Raw genomic sequence first — 22,560 nt, 5'->3', positions numbered from 1 at the left:
AGTGCAAGCAAAGAGCGCAAAAAGAAAAACGAATCTAATCTGTGTCAAAATTATCTTTCATTTCAAGATAAGCTTTTCCAGTGAAACAGATTGAGTGCTAAACGCAGGTAATGGTAGATACGGTGGTATGTACAACTGGTTATATTGCCAGCTAGGAGCTACCTTAAATCTGTGTGCTAGCCTTAACATCAAATAGGACACGTGATGTATGCAGTTCATGTCAGGAATTCTCATATTTGTATTGAGCTCAATGCATATCAGTTTAGACTTACTTAGACTCAAGCTCACCAAACAGAAATCTCAATTAGACCGTTCTAGTGCAATAGATTTATATTCTATGACAATAGACCGTTCTAGTGCAATAGATTTATATTCTATGACAATAGACCGTTTTAGTGCAATAGATTTATATTCTATGACAATAGACCGTTCTAGTGCAATAGATTTATATTCTATGACAATAGACCGTTCTAGTGCAATAGATTTATATTCTATGACAATATACCGTTCTAGTGCAATAGATTTATATTCTATGACAATAGACCGTTCTAGTGCAATAGATTTATATTCTATGACAAGAGCCTGAACAAAGATTTACATCTTCATTTTGTTGTTGATTAGTATCTCAGAAGAATTAGTTCTAACCCCAGATGAAACTGTAAAGATTATTTCATTTTTAACTCCTAATTTAAATCTGGTCGGAAATTTCATGAAAACATTTTTTTTTTATTGTTCATGTCAGGTCTAAACTGTTGTTTTTTTTCCTTAACAAAAACACAAAACGTTTCCCCGTCGGAAGTACATGATGGTGATTAGATCAGTTCTGCCATTATCTACATGTCACATGCACATCTGAACACCGCCATCTGTATTCAATTATGTCTGTCTCATTACTGGTTGTCGTAATGTGTCGTAGTTCAGGAGGTTTGATTTTGCTATTTCTAAAACAATGTAGGCTACGAGAGTTCTGAATCCAGCAATGTTTTATGTTCCTAATTGTCATTGTCACTAGTAGCCAGTGTTGCACAACATCTTCTGTAGTCACTTGAGAAGAAGGAAAGATCTACAACAATCTATGTGGTTCATTTCTGGAACAGAAACACACCAAAGCATAAACATTTGAAACAATGTCCTCCACTGCTTGTACTGGTCATATTCAAGCCCAATCAACAAAGCCCATGTCTCATAGTTGGGGCGTCTAGGGAAAGTTATTGAAGGCTACAATTGAATTTCTATAGCGCCTAGCGTGGAGCTTCTCAGTCTGTGGCTAGGTAGGGCTACCTGAAGGGATACATCACGGACCGCACATCATCAATTGAGATGTTTGTGTATGTCAGTGAGCGAAGGGAGCACGCGGTGCTTGACAATGAATTTGACTGGAAGGTCACGTGAGAGAAAACGTGAGAATCGTGAACTCTCCAGCGCCTCGTGTATTCGGAATTACGAACTATAATATGTACAACAATTGTTTTTTTTTGTTGAGGTGCAATTGTAAGCGAGAGTCGATGTTATAACAACATGAAGTTACACGGGGCGTCTCGCAGGAGTGTATAAGTGATTCCTCACGCCACCCGCACATTCAGCGGTTTGTGATGCGCCACTGAATAGGTCTGGGGCGGGGGAGAGGCGCGAAGTGCAACTTTGATGTAAGAGCATCATCGAGTTTTTGTTTTGTTTCCATTAGTCTGTAGAGGATCGCGTCAGACTATTGCTTGTATGTATCTGCTGTTTGTGTAAGTCTACTATTGCTTGTATGTATCTGCTGTTTGTGTAAGTCTACTATTGCTTGTATGTATCTGCTGTTTGTGTAAGTCTACTATTGCTTGTATGTATCTGCAGTTTGTGTAAGTCTACTATTGCTTGTATGTATCTGCTGTTTGTGTAAGTCTACTATTGCTTGTATGTATCTGCTGTTTGTGTAAGTCTACTATTGCTTGTATGTATCTGCTGTTTGTGTAAGTCTACTATTGCTTGTATGTATCTGCTGTTTGTGTAAGTCTACTATTGCTTGTATGTATCTGCTGTTTGTGTAAGTCTACTATTGCTTGTATGTATCTGCTGTTTGTGTAAGTCTACTATTGCTTGTATGTATCTGCTGTTTGTGTAAGTCTACTATTGCTTGTATGTATCTGCTGTTTGTGTAAGTCTCCACGTTACTTAAATACACGTGTGTTCAGAGATATATCAACAGGACGATGGTAGTGATATCATTGCGTGATATTATCAGCGAGGAACATGTCAGATAAGTCATACGAAACTAGATCTAGTGCTGTGGGTGATCTGTGCAGTTGCTCCAAATGTTTTTTTTTTTGTTACTTTTGAAATGATCTTTCTTGCAGTGTATTCAAACAGGTTTCTTACAGAACTCGTTGTGTATGTCTACGGTCTAATGGAAGTCTTGCAGATGTAGATTTCTAAATATATGTGATTGTATTCAAACAAATATTTATATATTATTTATAATTTCTATTGTGTTGCAGAAATACCATTTGAGGTTTTAACCTGTAGGACATGTGCTGAACGTTCAAAAGGACAGAAGAATAAACATAAGTTAATGGGAACAAAGGGAAAGTAATTCCGAGCACGATGTCTGTAAGTATCTGATAAGAACTATCTTAGGTTTCTAGTTACCATCTCTTGGCTTGTGACTTGTACACGTGGAACATCTCAGTGGAAGTTCCCTACTCGTCCTTCACACTATCCACGGGGCCAGTGCGTAAACAAGTACATTGAATAGTATCCAAGTGTGAACACACAATCATTGTCTGTCTAGTCAGTACAGAAACAGATCGCTCGAGATACAGACATAAAGTGGACCTATTTTTAAAGAGGACAATAACAAACCATTGAGTCACGCTCTTTATAGACACACTTAAGACGGTTTATGGCCACTAGTGGACCACATAAGTGATATAAAAAGCTCTTCACTACAATGGTACAAAAGACAATATATATATATATGTAAACTAGCTTGGGCCTGAAATGTAATTTAAAACTCTGGCGCTTTAGTTTTGCTCTAATTCTCACTGGGAGACTCTCGGCTTGTGTTACACTGTGAATGGTTTTGGGAAATATCTTATGACCGACTGATTGGGACAAAGGCTGCGATCTGATGTAAGGGGAGGTCATAAACAAGGCGTGGAGTTTCTAATTGTATTAACTGCTGCTTGGGTGCAGGGGTTCTCAAACTGCCATTCTCCTTGTGAGACTGTTTCAGATGTAGTTTGAAGTTTTTCAAAGATCAAATAGTTTCTTATCTAAAAGCCATGTAGGGTTTATTGAACTCGTGTTATGGGCAGTTACATTAAGTTGTTCTTGTTAACCAGTAACTTCATGACTTTGTGTTCCACACTCTATCAATACAAACATGTTGGCAGCAAGTCTTATTCTCCCTTTATAATAGCCCCAACTTTTAGTCTCGGGGTAACACCACAGACATGTTGACTTCCTCCTTATGTTCATCTCATAGAACACTTGTTCATGCTACTGTAAAGCCCCAATCTGGAGAGACTTCTTCCTGTCCACTTAATAAGTTTTGTCTTCGAATCCCAAAATTAAGGAGGGGGAATACGGTATTTCACGTTGCTACGTAGTCCTAGCTGGAATCTACATATTTTCCAGTGCAAACCATTGCCTGTTAGGTTCTCTTTGCACCTTCTGTCCTTGGCAGAAAATTGCCTTTTGGTCTCAAATGTGTATCCCGTGGCCTTATAAAAGAAATCTCCAGATGTCTCGTTCGGAAGACGCCTGCTTTCAGGTGTTCCCCCAAGCTGGCGCCTAATCTGGTCTTTAAAGAGAGGGTTTGTCAGAATAAATATGCTTCGCCTGCCTACTCAAAATCTACCTAGCAGTGGTTCTCTCAATCTTTATAGATCTGCGAAATGGGTACCTTACAGAAAGCAACTGAAGTTTCTTGAACGCTTTCAATAAAGATGTCTGCGCTCCAACTTGGACATAGATGGGAAGAACGTACTGCAAACAGCCATATTCTTGAGAATGTCTTTAGGGACATTGTAGAGGGACTGCATACTGTTCAACAGTTACGCTGGGCAGGGCATATATCCCTTCATCGAGAACGACCGTTTGCCAAAAGCAATGTTTTTGTTGGTGAGCTGAAAGTTGGTTGGGGTTGTTATGACATGATTAGGAATTAGTTATTTGTTTCGGGAATAAGGGGAAAGTTTTAATTAGCGACAGGTGACGTGACAGATCTTTAAAAAATAAGAACGCTCTAAGTGACGCTAAAAGGAAGACGCTTCTTGTAGAGTAGTAGACTTGAGTACGACATAACTGACATCGGACGATTCCCTTCTTGAGTATTAAACATATTTGTAGAACAACATATCAGCGTCGACTACATATTTGATTGTTTCGGCCTTTCGCCGGTGTTACTGAAGTAGTTGAGTTCAGCGTTACTTCCAGTCAGATCTACACTAGACAGATTGCCAAGAATCAACACCGCGCGGAGGCTTTAACAAGTAACAGAGGTTCCTTTCCACCTACAGCGCAGGTAAAGATGGCAGAAGCTTTGGTGATAATGAAACTAGCCATTGTTCGTTTGGCTCGCTTTTCTTTCAGAGCGAAGGTCATTTCTTTTTCGCTGTCCTTGAATTTTTGTTTCTTCCCTATCACTCTGCACGTTGTGCGGTCTAGGTTCCAGTGGTCACCATCAATGTCCGCTCCTTTGAAACATTAAGCGTTAGTAAGTCTTATTTTCTTCAAAAGCATCATCTTAGAGCAGCTTTACAAGATGTAATGATAACCTTGATTAAGGTATGGAGATTGAATTGCTTCACTTTCCTTGATATTCTTGTTTAAAGAAGAAAAGAAATGTAACTCTGCCTATCAAAAAGTCTCAAGTTTTCAATTTCAAAAGTATTCGACTTCTTTAGTGTCTGTGTTTCTCAGTGCTAAGACTTCAATGTCCGTGATCGCGAATGAATGACCAGATAGTTGCAATTCTGAAAAAATACAGGACGATTTTTAAGAGCATGTTGAATAGCAAAATCAACAACAATAACAACATCAATGAATGATGGCACAGTTTCGTTCATGACAATAATAATGAGGAATATTTGTTTGTACGTGCAGCTCGTCAGTAAGTTCTAGAAGTTTCTTTTGTAAAGTCTGTGTTTGTGTTTAGTTTCTCATGTCAAGTTTGTGTTTAGTTTCTCATGTCAAGTTTGGGTTTTAGTTTCTCATGTCATGTTTGTGTTTAGTTTCTCATGTCAGGTTTGTGTTTTAGTTTCTCATGTCAGGTTTGTGTTTAGTTTCTCATGTCAAGTTTGTGTTTAGTTTCTCATGTCAAGTTTGTGTTTTAGTTTCTCATGTCAAGTTTGTGTTTAGTTTCTCATGTCAGGTTTGTGTTTTAGTTTCTCGTGTAAAGTTTGTGTTTAGTTTCTTGTGTCAATTTTATGTTTAGTTTCTCATGTCAGGTTTGTGTTTAGTTTCTCATGTCAGGTTTGGGTTTTAGTTTCTCATGTCAAGTTTGTGTTTAGTTTCTTGTGTCAGGTTTGTGTTTTAGTTTCTCGTGTCAAGTTTGTGTTTTAGTTTCTTGTGTCAGGTTTGTGTTTAGTTTCTTGTGTCAAGTTTGTGTTTAGTTTCTCATGTCAGGTTTGTGTTTAGTTTCTCATGTCAGGTTTGGGTTTTAGTTTCTCATGTCAAGTTTGTGTTTAGTTTCTCATGTCAGGTTTGTGTTTTAGTTTCTCGTGTCAAGTTTGTGTTTAGTTTCTTGTGTCAGGTTTGTGTTTAGTTTCTTGTGTCAAGTTTGTGTTTAGTTTCTCATGTCAGGTTTGTGTTTAGTTTCTCATGTCAGGTTTGGGTTTTAGTTTCTCATGTCAAGTTTGTGTTTAGTTTCTCATGTCAGGTTTGTGTTTAGTTTCTCATGTCAGGTTTGGGATTTAGTTTCTCATGTCAAGTTTGTGTTTAGTTTCTCATGTCAGGTTTGTGTTTTAGTTTCTCGTGTCAAGTTTGTGTTTAGTTTCTTGTGTCAGGTTTGTGTTTAGTTTCTTGTGTCAAGTTTGTGTTTAGTTTCTCATGTCAGGTTTGGGTTTTAGTTTCTTGTGTCAGGTTTGTGTTTAGTTTCTCATGTCAGGTTTGTGTTTAGTTTCTCATGTCAGGTTTGGGTTTTAGTTTCTCATGTCAAGTTTGTGTTTAGTTTCTCATGTCAGGTTTGTGTTTTAGTTTCTTGTGTCAAGTTTGTGTTTAGTTTCTTGTGTCAGGTTTGTGTTTAGTTTCTTGTGTCAAGTTTGTGTTTAGTTTCTCATGTCAGGTTTGTGTTTAGTTTCTTGTGTCAGGTTTGTGTTTAGTTTCTTGTGTCAGGTTTGTGTTTAGTTTCTTGTGTCAGGTTTCTGTTTAGTTTCTTGTGTCAGGTTTGTGTTTTAGTTTCTTGTGTCAGGTTTGTGTTTAGTTTCTTGTGTCAGGTTTGTGTTTAGTTTCTTGTGTCAGGTTTGTGTTTAGTTTCTTGTGTCAGGTTTGGGTTTAGTTTCTCATGTCAAGTTTGGGTTTTAGTTTCTCATGTCAGGTTTGTGTTTAGTTTCTTGTGTCAGGTTTGTGTTTAGTTTCTTGTGTCAGGTTTGTGTTTAGTTTCTTGTGTCAGGTTTGTGTTTAGTTTCTTGTGTCAGGTTTGTGTTTAGTTTCTTGTGTCAGGTTTGGGTTTTAGTTTCTCATGTCAGGTTTGGGTTTTAGTTTCTTGTGTCAGGTTTGTGTTTAGTTTCTCATGTCAGGTTTGTGTTTAGTTTCTCATGTCAGGTTTGTGTTTAGTTTCTCATGTCAGGTTTCGGTTTAGTTTCTTGTGTCAGGTTTGTGTTTAGTTTCTCATGTCAGGTTTGTGTTTTAGTTTCTTGTGTCTGGTTTGTGTTTTAGTTTCTTGTGTCAGGTTTGGGTTTTAGTTTCTTGTATCAGGTTTGTGTTTTAGTTTCTTGTGTCAGGTTTGTGTTTTAGTTTCTTGTGTCAGGTTTGGGTTTTAGTTTCTTGTGTCAGGTTTGGGTTTTAGTTTCTTGTGTCAGGTTTGGGTTTTAGTTTCTCATGTCAGGTTTGTGTTTAGGTTTCTTGTGTCAGGTTTGGGTTTAGTTTCTCATGTCAGGTTTGGGTTTTAGTTTCTTGTGTCAAGTTTGTGTTTTAGTTTCTTGTGTCAGGTTTGGGTTTTAGTTTCTTGTGTCAGGTTTGGGTTTAGTTTCTCATGTCAGGTTTGGGTTTAGTTTCTTGTGTCAGGTTTGGGTTTAGTTTCTCATGTCAGGTTTGGGTTTAGTTTCCAAAGTCAAGTTTGTGTTTAGTTTCTCGTGTCAGGTTTGGGTTTAGTTTCTCGTGTCAGGTTTGGGTTTAGTTTCTTGTGTCAGGTTTGTGTTTAGTTTCCTTTAGTTTCTAAAGTCATGTTTGGGTTTAGTTTCCAAAGTCAAGTTTGTGTTTAGTTTCTCATGTCAGGTTTGGGTTTAGTTTCCAAAGTCAAGTTTGTGTTTAGTTTCTCGTGTCAGGTTTGGGTTTAGTTTCTCATGTCAGGTTTGTGTTTAGTTTTTTGAAAATAATTCACTGCTTCTTGTAAACTTTTGTGACAACTGAACAATGACAGTGACATCTTTGTACTTTCAATTTATTAACTTTGTTTTGGTGTTTTTCTTCTTTTTTTTTTTTTTTTGGTTTAAATCACTAATTAGTTAATTGTTATACTGTACAATATAATGTTTAAGATTGATGTCTGGCTGGCGCGCATAATGCTTGTTCAGATGTAGAAATAGGTATAATCTTATCTTTTAAAATACAGACGTTATTTCAAAAAAGAAGATGATTAAGTCCAAATCGTGTTCCTAGGTTAATGACTAGCATGCAAGTTAATTAGTGACTTAAATTCTGCCAAATCATTGGTTTTCCAGGCGGACTCCGGCAACCCATTCCATGCTCCATCTCTGGTTGAAATGGTTGACGGCGGGGATCAAAGGGTCCAAAGGGTAAAAATCTAATAATGCTACTTGAAGAGAATCTTGGATATCATTACTTTTATCTCTAAGCAGAATATGGCGCTCTGTGTGGGCATCGTGAACAAGTCGAAGAAGAATTGTAAAGACAAAATCTAGGTAATTTTGTAGGAGTCTGTGAAATTACTATCCATGTCCGATGCACTCCTGAGAGAAAATGTGCTTTGACCCAAGCTAGTTCCAGACATGTCACAACAAATACAGAACACATGTATTGTAATGTTGGGTCATTACGTTAAAAAAAGGGGCGCGGTGGCTGAGTGGTTAAGCGCTTGGCTTCTAAACCTGGGGTCCTGGGTTAGAATCTCAATAAAGTCCTGGATTTTGAATTTCGGGAATTTGTAGGGCGCCCCTGAGTTCATCCAACTCTGAAGGGTACCTGGCATTAGTTGGGGAAATGTAAAGGCGGTTGGTCGTTGTGTTGACCACATGACACCCTGCTCGTTAACCGTTGGCCAAAGAAGCGGATTACCTTAACATCATCTGCCCTATAGATCGCAAGGTCTGAAAAGGGAAACTTTACTTTTTTTTACTTCGTTAAAAAATCCTAAAGCAAGTAAAACAAGCCAAATATTTCTCAATTATTTGAACAGTACACCTAACATCTGGATCAATCTTCACACATGTTAAGGTTTACGTCTTTTATTGACGTCCTCTCAATTCATTATCTCCTTGAACCATTCCCTGTGTTTGGCATAAAACTAGAGAGAGAGAGAGAGAGACAGAGAGAGAGAGAGGGGGGGGTAGGTGTATTTAGGGATTGTGTGCCTGCCAACAATACCGTGTTGATTACATTTAACTCTCGTGTACACAATGTGTACACATTATACTTCCTGGTCAAGGTTGAAGTACCTTTGAAGTTAGAATGTGTATGGATGAAGATCTCTGTAGGTTACACAAACGTCAGCTAATGGGAGACATCAAACTGTTCATTCCTACCCCTCCCTAACCCTAACCCTGTTCATGTTTTGTATGTTGTGGCTCTAACAAGAAACACTGAGACCCAATGCTTTAACGTCGGACCTTATCAATATGAGATATACAGCGGTAGTCTTTCACCCGGGACCTGAATGAAAGGGGGCGGGGTGGGGTGAGGGAAGATTTCAATAAATAATCGCATGACTTGTTTGGGGATACAGTGGGTCTCAAACTTTACATTTTGTATCTCTTTGGAATACATCGAATCTTAGGCTTCTTTATTGAACTCATTAGGGTATATCCTCCAAAGCAATGTGTATGTGTGTGTAGATTGTTAATAGTTGGAGTGACCTGATTGTGTGTGTATAAATTGTTAATTATTTGGAATGACATTAATTAACTCCTAAGCGGTATTGTTTAGAACAGGCTTGCAAGATGTATGTTACAGTGCACCTAACATCTGTATCAATCTTCACACATGTTAAGGTTTACGTTGTTATGGATAATGACGGGCTACAAGAAGTCTTTTATTGACGTCCTCTCAATTCATTATCTGCTCGAACCATTTTCTGAGTTTGGCATAAAACAAGAGAGAGAGAGAGAGAGAGAGATTGTTTGGATTGTTTGGTCTTAAGCATTGTGGGGCCCTATGCGAAACGGATTTCGCGGGGCCAAGTTTGGGTAGGGAAGCGGATAATAAATAAAATTTAAAAGTTTATATTAGAAAATAAATTCGTCTATGCATTTTATTCATTCTTTACTACGTACACAATTACTTGACGAGCCTTGAGAATTGTTGACCTCAAGTAATTCTTGATTAGTTTGAGGCGCAAGAAGCTTCTTTCACTAGATTCCACATTTACGGCTAATGCATAATGCATTAGCTCTCTCTCTCTCTCTCTTTCTCTCTTCGTTCCTCTTTCTCTCCCCCTTTCTCCTTCTAGCTTTCTCTCTTCACACCTTCCTACTTTTGTTAATATTTGATGACTTTCTCCTCCTCACCCCCCAAGAGGGTATCTGGGAGAAGGTTTCACAAATCTTGTTGTATCAATCTCTCTCTCTCTCTCTTCCTTCACCCCTCTCTCCTTATCTCTCTCTCTGTCTCTCACTTTCTCTTCCTACCTTTGTTAATGTGTTGCTGGCATTCTCCCCAAACAACGTGTACACAAGACTCATAATCACATACAGTCCATTGTTACTAAATAGGATGTTCCAGGAGCAGAAGCGAATGCACTATAACGTGTGGTGTAACACAAATGTAAGTTAAATGAACCATAAGACAAGAGAATGTAACATAATAAGAGGTAATGCATTGTATTGTACCGTAATATGGTGTAACATGACCTAAGAGCACAATGTCATGTTATGTAGGATGTGGTGTAACAGTAACATTTAACGTCATGTAATAGGAACCAAGGTGACCTAACGAAATTGTAGTGTACATGTGTTACAATGTAACTTTCTTGATTTAACTTACACGTTAGGGTTCGGATTGTGTGTGTGTGTGTGGGGGGGGGGTTAACAAGTTGCAACATTTTTTTGAAAAATGTTATGACTGAGGAAGGAAATTACTGATGAATGTTACGTGACAGAAGCAGACCCGCTCCTTGAATGTTACGTGACAGAAGCAGACCCGCTCCATGAATGTCCTGTAGGAAAGGGTCGGCAACAGTAGGAACTGGTTGAGGCAGACAAACCTGGTGGCGTGCCACAAACTTTGGAACGAAAATGTGAAACAATTTCACACGATATTCTGTGTAGTCACGCTCTACTGAGTATACAAGAAACAATCCTCAGTTCATTTCTGTTACTGTACGTTGAAAATGTCATCCTCTCTCTGAAAATGTCATCCTCTCTCTGAAAATGTACACTGCCCATCTCCCAGACAGCTCAGGATGTACTGCCAGCTCCCACAGCTGTGGTGTTTAGCTTATTATTGTGTCTGCCAGCTCCAACAGCTGTGGTGTTTAGCTTATTATTGTGTCTGCCAGCTCCCACAGCTGTGGTGTTTAGCTTATTATTGTGTCTGCCAGCTCCAACAGCTGTGGTGTTTAGCTTATTATTGTGTCTGCCAGCTCCCACAGCTGTGGTGTTTAGCTTATTATTGTGTCTGCCAGCTCCCACAGCTGTGCGTTCTTGACATTTTCTATTATTGGTCGAGCTGGTTTTGTTTGTTTGAAATAAATGATTTGAAAACTACAAGTTGTGTGACATGTGTGTTTTTATCTAACCTGGGCGTGATGCAAGAACCTTTGTCTAGCTCTCCTGTGGAGGAGACATTAAACTTCTTCAGTAATATTAAAATAATACTGTTTGCAAGACAACACTCGATAAAGGCTAGACTAAAAATATATTGTGTGAAGACAAATAAGCGAGGTTGTTATAGTTATCTATCTATCTTCTATCTATCTATCTATATTTATAATTCTCTTCTTCCCTCAAGAGTTTAAACAAGAAGTAAAGGAAAGATCACTCTCTTATTTCTGCGGATAGTCCACGAGAAAACACAAGAGTAGTGTTCACACTACGGATGGCTGCCTGCGCGCTAGACTGTCGTTTAAAAATTTATCAAACCCTGCCCGCGCCCATCACCCTTTGTCCTGCGGAAGGTTTGGACTAGGAAGTAAACTATCTTTAACTCTGACGGCGGAACATTCGAAACATTGTAAAACATTTTACAAACAAACATTTTACAAACACAAAACAGCAGCGCTGGACTTTATCATTGTGACCAAGAAGTCATGGAAAGAGGTTAAGTAATCTACCATATATATATATATAAATAGCAGGGCTGTACTTAACCATTGTGGGGCCTTATGCGAAACGGATTTCGCGGGGCCAAGTTTGGGTAGGGAAGCGGACAATAAGTGAAATTAAAGAGTTTGTATTACAAAGTAAATTCGTCTATGCATTTTATCCATTCTTAACTACGTAGGCCTACAGAATTACTTCACAAACCTTGCGTGTAGCAAAGTCATAGAATATATCATAATAATTCTGTTTCCTACATAGATCACGCTCAGTAGCAAGAATTACCAAATGTTTCAATCTATCTTTGAGAATTGTTGACCTCAAGTAATTCTTCATTAGTTTGAGGCGCGAGAAGCTTCTTTCACCAGGTATATTTTAAGGACTTTTTCGTATATTTTGCGATTTCGGGAGATTTCCAGGAGCTCCTGGTAAATCGACAGGATGGCGCGGGAAATCTGTTTTAAGTTATAAAATGATTTAATTTAATGGTTTATACACCTTGAATTAGCGCGGGTCCTATGAAAGTGCTGGTCCTATGAATCTATATATATATATATAATTATCTTCTTCGCTCAAGAGTTTGGACGAGAAGAAGAAGACTAAGACTAAGACTGCTTTATTGATCCTTACGGAAATTTGTTGTGATTACAAGGACTCGTTTCTCATATAAAGACAACACAACAGAAAAATACACATAAATACAACAGACAACATAAAGAGTTCATTCAGCGACTACACACAGGTATCTTGGTGCATTTCATGTTCCCTGATCAATGAGTGGCGGTGATAGAGTCTGACCGAGTGAGGTACGAACGAGTTTTTGTACCGCTCCGTTCTTGTTTTGATTGACAGCAGTCGCCCACTTCGCGACTACCTGGCGTAGTTCTGATGGAGCGGGTGGCCGTTGTCTTCCAAGATTTTTTCGATTTTTCTTAGGCACGTTTGTTCAAAAAGTTCCTTTAAATGTGGTAATGTTGTGATTGTAATTTTTGATGCTTTTTTAATGATGTTTTCTAGACGTTGCAACAGTTTAGATGAGGCGTTGCCTTGCCAACAACTTATTCCGTATGTTAGCAGATTTTGTACAGTCGCGCCGTAAAATGTCTCAAGGATCTTCTTATTTAATTTAAAACTGTTGAGTTTGTATAGAAAAAAGAGTCGCTGGGCTGTTTTCTTTGTTAGAGTTCCAAGGTGGTCTCCCCATGAAAGCTTGTTGTTGATGATAATGCCTAGATATTTATATGCCTTTACTTGTTCTATAGATGTAGTGTTTATTTGCAGTTCACGTATAGTTTGTTTTTCCTTTCTAAAATCTATTATAAGTTCTTTAGTTTTTGTTACATTCAGTTCTAGAAAGTTGTCGGTGCACCAGTTTGTAAACTCTTCTATCGAGCTTCGATACTGAGTTTCGTCTCCTGAAATAAGACCGACTATGGCAGTATCATCAGCGAATTTAATGAGTTTAACTGAGTCATAGATGCTTCTTATGTCATTAGTGTAAAGAGTGTATAGCACAGGAGAAAGTACACAACCTTGTGGAGCACCCGTACATAGTACTCGAGTTGACGATTTGGTGTTGTTGACTTTAACATACTGGGGCCGTTGGGTTAAAAAGTTTAGAACCCATGCTTGCAAGTAAGGGCTTACATTTAAGTTACTCAGTTTGTTTATCATTAGATGTGGCTGTATGGTATTGAAAGCCGAGGAGAAATCTACGAAGAGGACTCGTGCATATGTTTTGGGTATATCGAGATGCTTATAAAGCTGGTCCAAAAGCAATAGAATGGCATCCTCAGTTCCTCTAGCTGCTTTGTATGCAAATTGGTGAGGGTCTAGGCTGTTATTGACTTTTGCTACAAGTTGTTTAAGAATATATTTTTCAAAACATTTCATAACAATAGGTGTTAGTGCTACTGGGCGGAAATCATTTAAGAAATAAAGGAAAGATCACTATTTTATTTTTGCGGATAGAGTTATCCCACGAACTTTACGAGCCTTGCGTGTAGCGAAGTCTTACAGTGTATCATGAAAATTTTATTTCCTACATAGATAACGCTCAATAGCAACAATTAGTGATTGTTTCAATCTATCTACGAGAATTGTTGAACTAAAGTAAATTCTTCATTAGTTTGAGGCGCGAGAAGCTTCTTTCACCAGATTACACAATTAGGCCTACGGCTAAAATAATGCCATTTTTATTTATCGTTTTAGCGTTTTCCATATTGAATGACACCCCGAAATGACACATTTTTGTCTATATATTTCATGAGATTTGTATGAGTTTTCAAAAGATTTTTAATAATTTCTGGAGATTTTCATGACTTTTAAAAATATTTTGCAATTTCAGGAGATTTCCAGGAGCTCCTGGTAAATCAGGCGGCCGCAAGAAATCTGTTATAAGTTATAAAATGGTATAATTTAATAATTTACACATAGAATAAATGAAAGTGTGGGTAGCCACTGCGGTCGGATAGGTTGCTGTGGCCTATGGCCGTCCCTGCAAAATAGCGGCGTAGGCTACGCCACCTGTCGACTAGTTTTTTTTTTTAAAGTTTATGGTTCCGACATCGACAGACAGAATCGAGAAACTTGAGTATCGAGTCTTCAGCTCATGCAAATAAAGTGGTCACATCGAAATGCAGAATCGAGAAACTTGAGTATCGTGTCTACAGCTCATGCAAATAAAGTGGTCACATCGAGAGGCAGAATCGAGAAACTTTAGTATCGAGCCTACAGCTCATGCAAATCGAGAGGCAGAATCGAGAAACTTCAGTATCGAGTCTACAGCTCATACAAAGTGGTCACATTTTTTTTTAGAAACTTATGTCATCAGTTTTCTGTGGACTAGATTCGGCGCGGGAAAATCCCGGAAGTAAATTGTAGTTTGAGTGTGTTCCATGGCCGTGTTAAAGATACATATGTAGACCTAGTTTGTAGTGAATATTAAACACAACTTGTAAAGTCAAGGGGTCGGCTTTTATGTTCTAATCAGTGGGTCTCAACTCTAAGGAGTCAGGACTGCAACTTTTCAAAATTCGTCAAGTCCTTGGTGTGTCTATTAAACAGAACAGTCTTTTTTAAATCTGACCCTTATGGACATGGTAAGCCCTCAGTGCGTTGCCGCTCTCTTGTAGCCCCATAACTTTAATACCAAAATCTTACAGCCGATAAGCTTGTTAGTTTAAGCACAATATATAATTATATACACTCATACAATTTGAAGAGAGTGTGTTTGAATATGCTTAAGCGTGGGTATGTTTGAATGTATGTGTGGGTCATTGGTTTACTTCCTGGTGGCTCCCCTCTCTATTTTTTCCCCACCAAAAACCCCCCTCCCCCAACCACTCGTCAGCAAGAACAAGTGTACACTTGAGTGTGCACAGCATGGGACGGTGTGTTTTATTTACAACCGATAGTGTTTGGTGTTGGATAAGGGGACACGACTTTATGGATGCACTGCTTAAGTGCCCCTCATTCTTTAGATGACGTTAATTTTTTTTTCTTACACTTCCATCCGTGTCTGTGCTGTGTGTCGTGTTTGACATGGACAGGCGTGCTGACGGATTATTCACTTTAAGGACAGTACTCTAGTGATGTGGGCCTGTCCATCCCACACAGCAGTGGAATATCATGACTCTGCATTAGAAGTTAATCATCCTTAGTACTGGATTGTAGTGGATTATACTTTTTTCATGTTGGTGTGGACATCACCAGGTTTGTCTTATCCGACGTACATAATGTATTGTATCTCTTGAACCGTTATCTTATGGACGAGCACAATGCTTTGGATAGTTATCTAAGTCCTAAGAAGCTTACCCTCTTTAGGATCTTTTTGGCAACAACCTCATACTGTTAAAATGTCAGGGATAGGGTCTACCAACCCTTTGAATATGAAACATTTAGATCTACATGTGGATGTTATAGGATTTGTCAGTTCGAGTTAATTGATAAGAAACTCCTAGAAAATGTGAAACAAATGAAGGCCCAACCTATTCATACCCTGTAGCCTACTCATACCCTGTGTAACGATCAGGCCGAGGATTGTATTAATAAGTTGATAAATTCATATGAAATGAAGAAAGAAACATCTTTGTATTTTCTTCCAAACTTCCTTTAATAATACTTCTTCAACTTTCACATAAAATTAACTTCTCAATTCAATAACAACTTCACTTGATACTTCATAAATAAAACTTAAATGATACATGAAACTTCACTTAGTGTAACATTCAACTTCAACTAATAAAACTTTAATTAATGGACCCGCTAATAACACAAAACTTATAACTCTGATCAAACCATTACTAATCAAGGACTAAGCGAGGACAATCGCTCTACAAGAACTACTACTATGCGAGGACCCCGTGTAACTGACTTTCCCCTAATTTATACTTTCTTTGATCGTACGTTCCAGAATCATGGAACCTTCTCAGATAATTATTTTAGTAACTTTGACCTTCTTGAAGCTGACGTGTGCTATTTTTTTCCTTAACCCCTTTCTTTGATTGGCTACCTAAAATTAACTTGTTTACGCTGGACACTAGCACTGGTTTGACCTCTAGAAACTGGTCGAAATAGGTCACAGACTCGACTCGTGACACCCTGTAGCCTACGCATACCCTGTAGCCTACTCATACCCTGTAGCCTACTCATACCCTGTAGCCTACTCATACCATGTAGCCTACTCATACACTGTAGCCTACTCATACCATGTAGCCTACGCATACCATGTAGCCTACGCATACCCTGTAGCCTACTCATACCCTGTAGCCTACTCATACCCTGTAGCCTACTCATACCATGTAGCCTACGCATACCCTGTAGCCTACTCATACCCTGTAGCCTACTCATACCCTGTAGCCTACTCATACCCTGTAGCCTACTCATACCATGTAGCCTACTCATACCCTGTAGCCTACTCATACCATGTAGCCTACTCATACCCTGTAGCCTACTCATACCCTGTAGCCTACTCATACCCTGTAGCCTACTCATACCCTGTAGCCTACGCATACCCTGTAGCCTACTCATACCCTGTAGCCTACTCATACCATGTAGCCTACTCATACCATGTAGCCTACTCATACCCTGTAGCCTACTCATACCCTGTAGCCTACGCATACCCTGTAGCCTACTCATACCCTGTAGCCTACTCATACCCTGTAGCCTACTCATACCATGTAGCCTACGCATACCCTGTAGCCTACTCATACCCTGTAGCCTACTCATACCCTGTAGCCTACTCATACCATGTAGCCTACTCATACCCTGTAGCCTACTCATACCATGTAGCCTACTCATTCCATGTAGCCTACTCATACCCTGTAGCCTACTCATACCCTGTAGCCTACTCATACCATGTAGCCTACTCATACCCTGAGTGTTATGAACTTTTCATGGAAACATAGACAATGAGGTTGTGTTCATCAGAGCTACCTGTAACATGCTACATCATCAACTTCTGCTTCAAGTTTTTTGTTTCAAGAAACCCACAGCACCTCTCAGTTCGTTGTGCCAACATCTCCACCCCCCACCCACTCCCTGTCTAGATTTGTGCTAGTCAATAGGACGAATATGTTCTATCAGCGGTCTGTGAGTTGGTTGCTATCGTATAAATATCCATCATGTTCTAGAATATTTTCTATCAGAGGTCTGTGAGTTGGTTGCTATCGTATAAATATCCATCATGTTCTAGAATATTTTCTATCAGCGGTCTGTGAGTTGGTTGCTATCGTATAAATATCCATCATGTTCTAGAATATTTTCTATCAGAGGTCTGTGAGTTGGTTGCTAGCGTATAAATATCCATCATGTTCTAGAATATTTTCTATCAGCGGTCTGTTAGTTGGTAGCTAGCGTATAAATATCCATCATGTTCTAGAATATTTTCTATCAGCGGTCTGTTAGTTGGTAGCTAGCGTATAAATATCCATCATGTTCTAGAATATTTTCTATCAGCGGTCTGTTAGTTGGTAGCTAGCGTATAAATATCCATCATGTTCTAGAATATTTTCTATCAGCGGTCTGTTAGTTGGTAGCTAGCGTATAAATATCCATCATGTTCTAGAATATTTTCTATCAGCGGTCTGTTAGTTGGTAGCTAGCGTATAAATATCCATCATGTTCTATGGTGTTGAATGTCATGGGGAAATATGACACGTGTTTAAAGTTAGGGGATTGGGAGGCACAGTAAAACATTGGGTGTTGGTGTAGGTATCTTTGTAGCCAATTATATGGTAGCTTCTTACTTCATGGTCCTCTCGTCCTACTGCCACTCTTGACAGCTCTCATTTTTTTTTAATGGCCATTATTAGATAAATGGTCAGACTGTCATGCGAATCTATGGATGACCACTTTCAATCATTCTTACACATTTCTGTAGCGTGACGCATGCATATTGACCACCAGCCCGTGCTGCCTAACAGTGTTTGTAAGTCTAAGGTCTCGCTTGATTGGTGTGCAAGTCTAACCAAGATCTAGAATTTCTTAGTCTACTCTGTCCAGTTCTCAGTATCTAGGAGCGCCCCCTGACGGTCTTATTGTGAAGTGTCGCCACTTGAGGCCCTTCCTCTCGTGCCATTCCTGTACTTTCTTAGATAACATCGAGGCTCTTGAAATTCAGAACATTAAATGTCATTACGAACTTTGACCCCCAAATACCAATGGTAGAAGGCAAACAAAAGAGAGGCCAAGTTGTTATAATGGTGATTGACAAGTAGATCTAGTCCGATGTAGAGATTGTATCCCTCTGCAGTTGTCAATGCTTCTATTGCTTCGTCTCTCTCTCTCTCCACCTACTAGGTATTTGAAAACAAAGTACAATGTTTTAGACGTAGGCTGAAGTCAGAAAGGGTTCAAGTAGCGAGACATAGCACCGTGTGACTGTAGAGAGACATAGCACCGTGTGATTGTAGCGAGACATAGCACCGTGTGATTGTAGAGAGACATAGCACCGTGTGATTGTAGAGAGACATAGCACCGTGTGATTGTAGCGAGACATAGCACCGTGTGGTTGTAGAGAGACATAGCACCGTGTGATTGTAGCGAGACATAGCACCGTGTGACTGTAGAGAGACATAGCACCGTGTGATTGTAGCGAGACATAGCACCGTGTGATTGCAGAGAGACATAGCACCGTGTGATTGTAGAGAGACATAGCACCGTGTGATTGTAGCGAGACATAGCACCGTGTGATTGTAGAGAGACATAGCACCGTGTGATTGCAGCGAGACATAGCACCGTGTGATTGTAGCGAGACATAGCACCGTGTGATTGTAGCGAGACATAGCACCGTGTGATTGCAGCGAGACATAGCACCGTGTGATTGTAGAGAGACATAGCACCGTGTGATTGTAGCGAGACATAGCACCGTGTGATTGTAGAGAGACATAGCACCGTGTGATTGCAGCGAGACATAGCACCGTGTGATTGTAGCGAGACATAGCACCGTGTGATTGTAGCGAGACATAGCACCGTGTGATTGTAGCGAGACATAGCACCGTGTGATTGCAGCGAGACATAGCACCGTGTGATTGCAGCGAGACATAGCACCGTGTGATTGCAGCGAGACATAGCACCGTGTGATTGCAGCGAGACATAGCACCGTGTGATTGAAGCGAGACATAGCACCGTGTGATTGTAGCGAGACATAGCACCGTGTGATTGTAGCGAGACATAGCACCGTGTGATTGTAGCGAGACATAGCACCGTGTGATTGTAGAGAGACATAGCACCGTGTGATTGTAAAGAGACATAGCACCGTGTGATTGTAGCGAGACATAGCACCGTGTGATTGTAGAGAGACATAGCACCGTGTGATTGTAGAGAGACATAGCACCGTGTGATTGTAGAGAGACATAGCACCGTGTGATTGTAGAGAGACATAGCACCGTGTGATTGTAGAGAGACATAGCACCGTGTGATTGCAGAGAGACATAGCACCGTGTGATTGTAGAGAGACATAGCACCGTGTGATTGTAGAGAGACATAGCACCGTGTGATTGTAGCGAGACATAGCACCGTGTGATTGTAGCGAGACATAGCACCGTGTGATTGTAGAGAGACATAGCACCGTGTGATTGTAGAGAGACATAGCACCGTGTGATTGTAGCGAGACATAGCACCGTGTGATTGTAGAGAGACATAGCACCGTGTGATTGTAGAGAGACATAGCACCGTGTGATTGTAGCGAGACATAGCACCGTGTGATTGTAGCGAGACATAGCACCGTGTGATTGTAGAGAGACATAGCACCGTGTGATTGTAGAGAGACATAGCACCGTGTGATTGCAGAGAGACATAGCACCGTGTGATTGTAGCGAGACATAGCACCGTGTGATTGTAGAGAGACATAGCACCGTGTGATTGTAGAGAGACATAGCACCGTGTAATTGCATCCATTTTCTTTTCGCTTCTCAAGATTTCTAGCTGTGAAAAGAGCGAGGCTGTTTAAGGAACGCTGTTAACGTATTCTTGGTGTCCATGATTTGGTCACTGAGAACTAAATAAGTTATTGATGCTAATTAGATCCGGTTGTTTACAGTATAGCCAATGATTATTCCAATGTAGTCCTAGTAAAATGGCCTAAAGTTCGAGAACCTGCAGAATGTATAATAGAATAGGACTAATGTATGTAGAATGAAAAGGACTGATGTATGTAGAATGAAACTGATGTATGTAGAATATAATGTAATCATTGTTGCATACATTTATAAATACACTTGTAATAAAATAACGTTTTTTAGTGACTGTAAAAGCGAAATTCACCAAATGAACACCTTGAAATCAGAATGGGCATCTCCCCGTGATCAAGATGTATTCTCCTTCAGTCTGCCTTGGCCAGGACTCGTGCACGTGCTGAGAATAAAAACAAAATAATAGTCAAAAAAAAATAAATTGAAGAACAAACCAAAACTGAAGTTGAAACTACACACGTTTTGATACGTTAGTTTTAGTGAACCTAACGGACTTACATTAGTTTTAGTGAACCTGGCGGACTTGCATTGGTTTTAGTGAACCTAGCGGACTTACGTTAGTTCTAGTGAACCTAGCGGACTTACATTATTTTTAGTGAACATAGCATACTTACGTTAGTTTTAGTGAACCTAGCGGACCTACGTTAGTTTTAGTGAACCTAGCGGACTTACGTTAGTTTTAGTGAACCTAGCGGACTTTCGTTAGTTTCAGTGAACCTAGCGGACTTTCGTTAGTTTTAGTGAACCTAGCGGACTTTCGTTAGTTTTAGTGAACCTAGCGGACTTTCGTTAGTTTTAGTGAACCTAGCGGACTTTCGTTAGTTTTAGTGAACCTAGCGGACTTACGTTAGTTTTAGTGAACCTAGCGGACTTTCGTTAGTTTTAGTGAACCTAGCGGACTTTCGTTAGTTTTAGTGAACCTAGCGGACTTACGTTAGTTTTAGTGAACCTAGCGGACTTTCGTTAGTTTTAGTGAATCTAGCGGACTTTCGTTAGTTTTAGTGAATCTAGCGGACTTGTGGTCAAAACTGTTTTTTTTTTAAAGGATACTGACTTTGATTTAGATGTACAATTAATTTTATTTACTGTACCACTCATTCCATCTATCGGTACCAGCATACAGATAAATACTGGTCTATCTATCGGTACCAGCATACAGATAATTGCTATACAGACTCAGTCTATCTATCGGTACAAGCATACAGACAGACTCAGTGTATCTATCGGTACCAGGCTACATATAATTTCTGTCTGTACTAGATACAGAAAATTTCTGCACTGCATCAGCATAAAGGATTCCTGAAATATTCATCTAGATTATTTCTAGATTAATGAATTATTTTATTTGATGTGTAAATAAAGTAGCCCCCCTCCCCCCGGTGTATTTGTTTGTATTGCACATTAAATGATCATAGGTACGAAGACTTTATTTTTAAAACTTTATTTTTTTTTATGCAGTCATTCAGTTGTTGTGTGTTGCTGTGTAAGGTATTGTTTAATAGACCCATGAGGGCTACCTGCGAATACCTTTATTACATTGTTTAAAGTCTTTTTGACTTATCTTTTCCTTTCACTTACATCTAAACTTTCACTCATTCAAAACAATTCCTTTTCAATTGGTGTGAAACACAAGTAGAATTATCAAGTTTTCCAGTGTGATGAATTAAAAGAATGAAGTAGTTACAAATATTTTTTTTGCTTTCTCCACAATCTAAAAATAGCTGAACTTATTCCAAGAAATAAATTCCCATTAACAACTCTTTAGTCAATATAATATAGTCGTGGATAATGTAAGTCAATTAAAACTGCGACCATATTTCCCCCTCTCTCCCAGGTTGTCTGGGTTACACTTGTTGAAATTTAATGTATAAATTTAAAGAAAAACTTGTTTATCCTAACATTGAGGGACAATATTGCATGCTTTTCAAATGGACAACAAAATCATGACCATAGAAGTTATTGCAGAGCACAAAAGGGAAGGTGATTCCAGATAAGACTAGTTACTACACAGTACTCGCAAAAATGTATTTAATTTTTGAAGTTTTAAATCTTGTTTACTGGTGTCATTTAGATATAAAATAGAAGTCAGCCAGTTCAACATTTTTTTCCTTCAAAATTTCCAGGCTTAGAATGTAAGCTTCATAATACTGTGTGTGTGTGTGTGTGCATGTGATAAGTCAATGAAATATCCAGCAGAGCTGATATCACAGTATGTTTAGACTCTTGTATCTCTGTTACATGAACATACACTGATAGACTTAGTTCATAACAAAGATTTTTTAAAGTGTGTATATTACATTCAGAGTAAGAAATTCAGCATTCTATAGATTATATAGACTTTATGTTACCAGCCTGGTGCGAAAACAAAATTGTGATATAAATGCTTAGGCATTTTCGGACAATTTTTTCATAATTTGCATATGTATTGAATTGTACTTTTTCAGGAA

At 39.1% G+C, this 22,560-nt stretch overlaps 2 protein-coding genes across 12 annotated transcripts in view; one reads left to right on the top strand and one right to left on the bottom strand.

Annotated features, from left to right (window-relative positions):
- LOC106061671 (ras-related protein Rab-23-like) overlaps window positions 1-10,157 on the bottom strand; it is a 30,737-nt gene extending 20,580 nt beyond the window's left edge. For all 7 annotated transcript variants that reach the window (XR_008778032.1, XR_008778033.1, XR_008778034.1 and 4 more), the window contains exons 1-2: window positions 10,011-10,157; window positions 2,632-4,961 (exon numbers count right to left, since the gene is read on the bottom strand). The gene's annotated coding sequence lies outside the window, so the exon portion shown is untranslated. The remainder of the gene's footprint in view (window positions 1-2,631; window positions 4,962-10,010) is intronic.
- Window positions 1-22,560, top strand: part of LOC106061682 (FYN-binding protein 1-like) — a 51,341-nt gene that overhangs the window by 1,391 nt on the left and 27,390 nt on the right. The window contains exons 1-2 of one of the 5 annotated variants that reach the window (XM_056030015.1): window positions 1,694-1,733; window positions 2,481-2,592. In XM_056030015.1, coding sequence (XP_055885990.1) covers window positions 2,587-2,592 — 6 coding nt within the window. In that variant the 5' untranslated portion in view covers window positions 1,694-1,733; window positions 2,481-2,586. Of the gene's footprint in view, window positions 1-1,693; window positions 1,734-2,238; window positions 2,374-2,480; window positions 2,593-14,716; window positions 14,741-15,013; window positions 15,354-22,560 lie in introns of those variants that run through there. The other 4 variants (XM_056030013.1, XM_056030014.1, XM_056030012.1 and 1 more) reach the window with 4 other exon arrangements.

Source organism: Biomphalaria glabrata, chromosome 5, assembly GCF_947242115.1.
Source record: "Biomphalaria glabrata chromosome 5, xgBioGlab47.1, whole genome shotgun sequence".
NCBI classification, from domain to species: Eukaryota; Metazoa; Mollusca; class Gastropoda; family Planorbidae; genus Biomphalaria; species Biomphalaria glabrata.
This window is presented reverse-complemented; position numbering and strand designations above follow the sequence as displayed.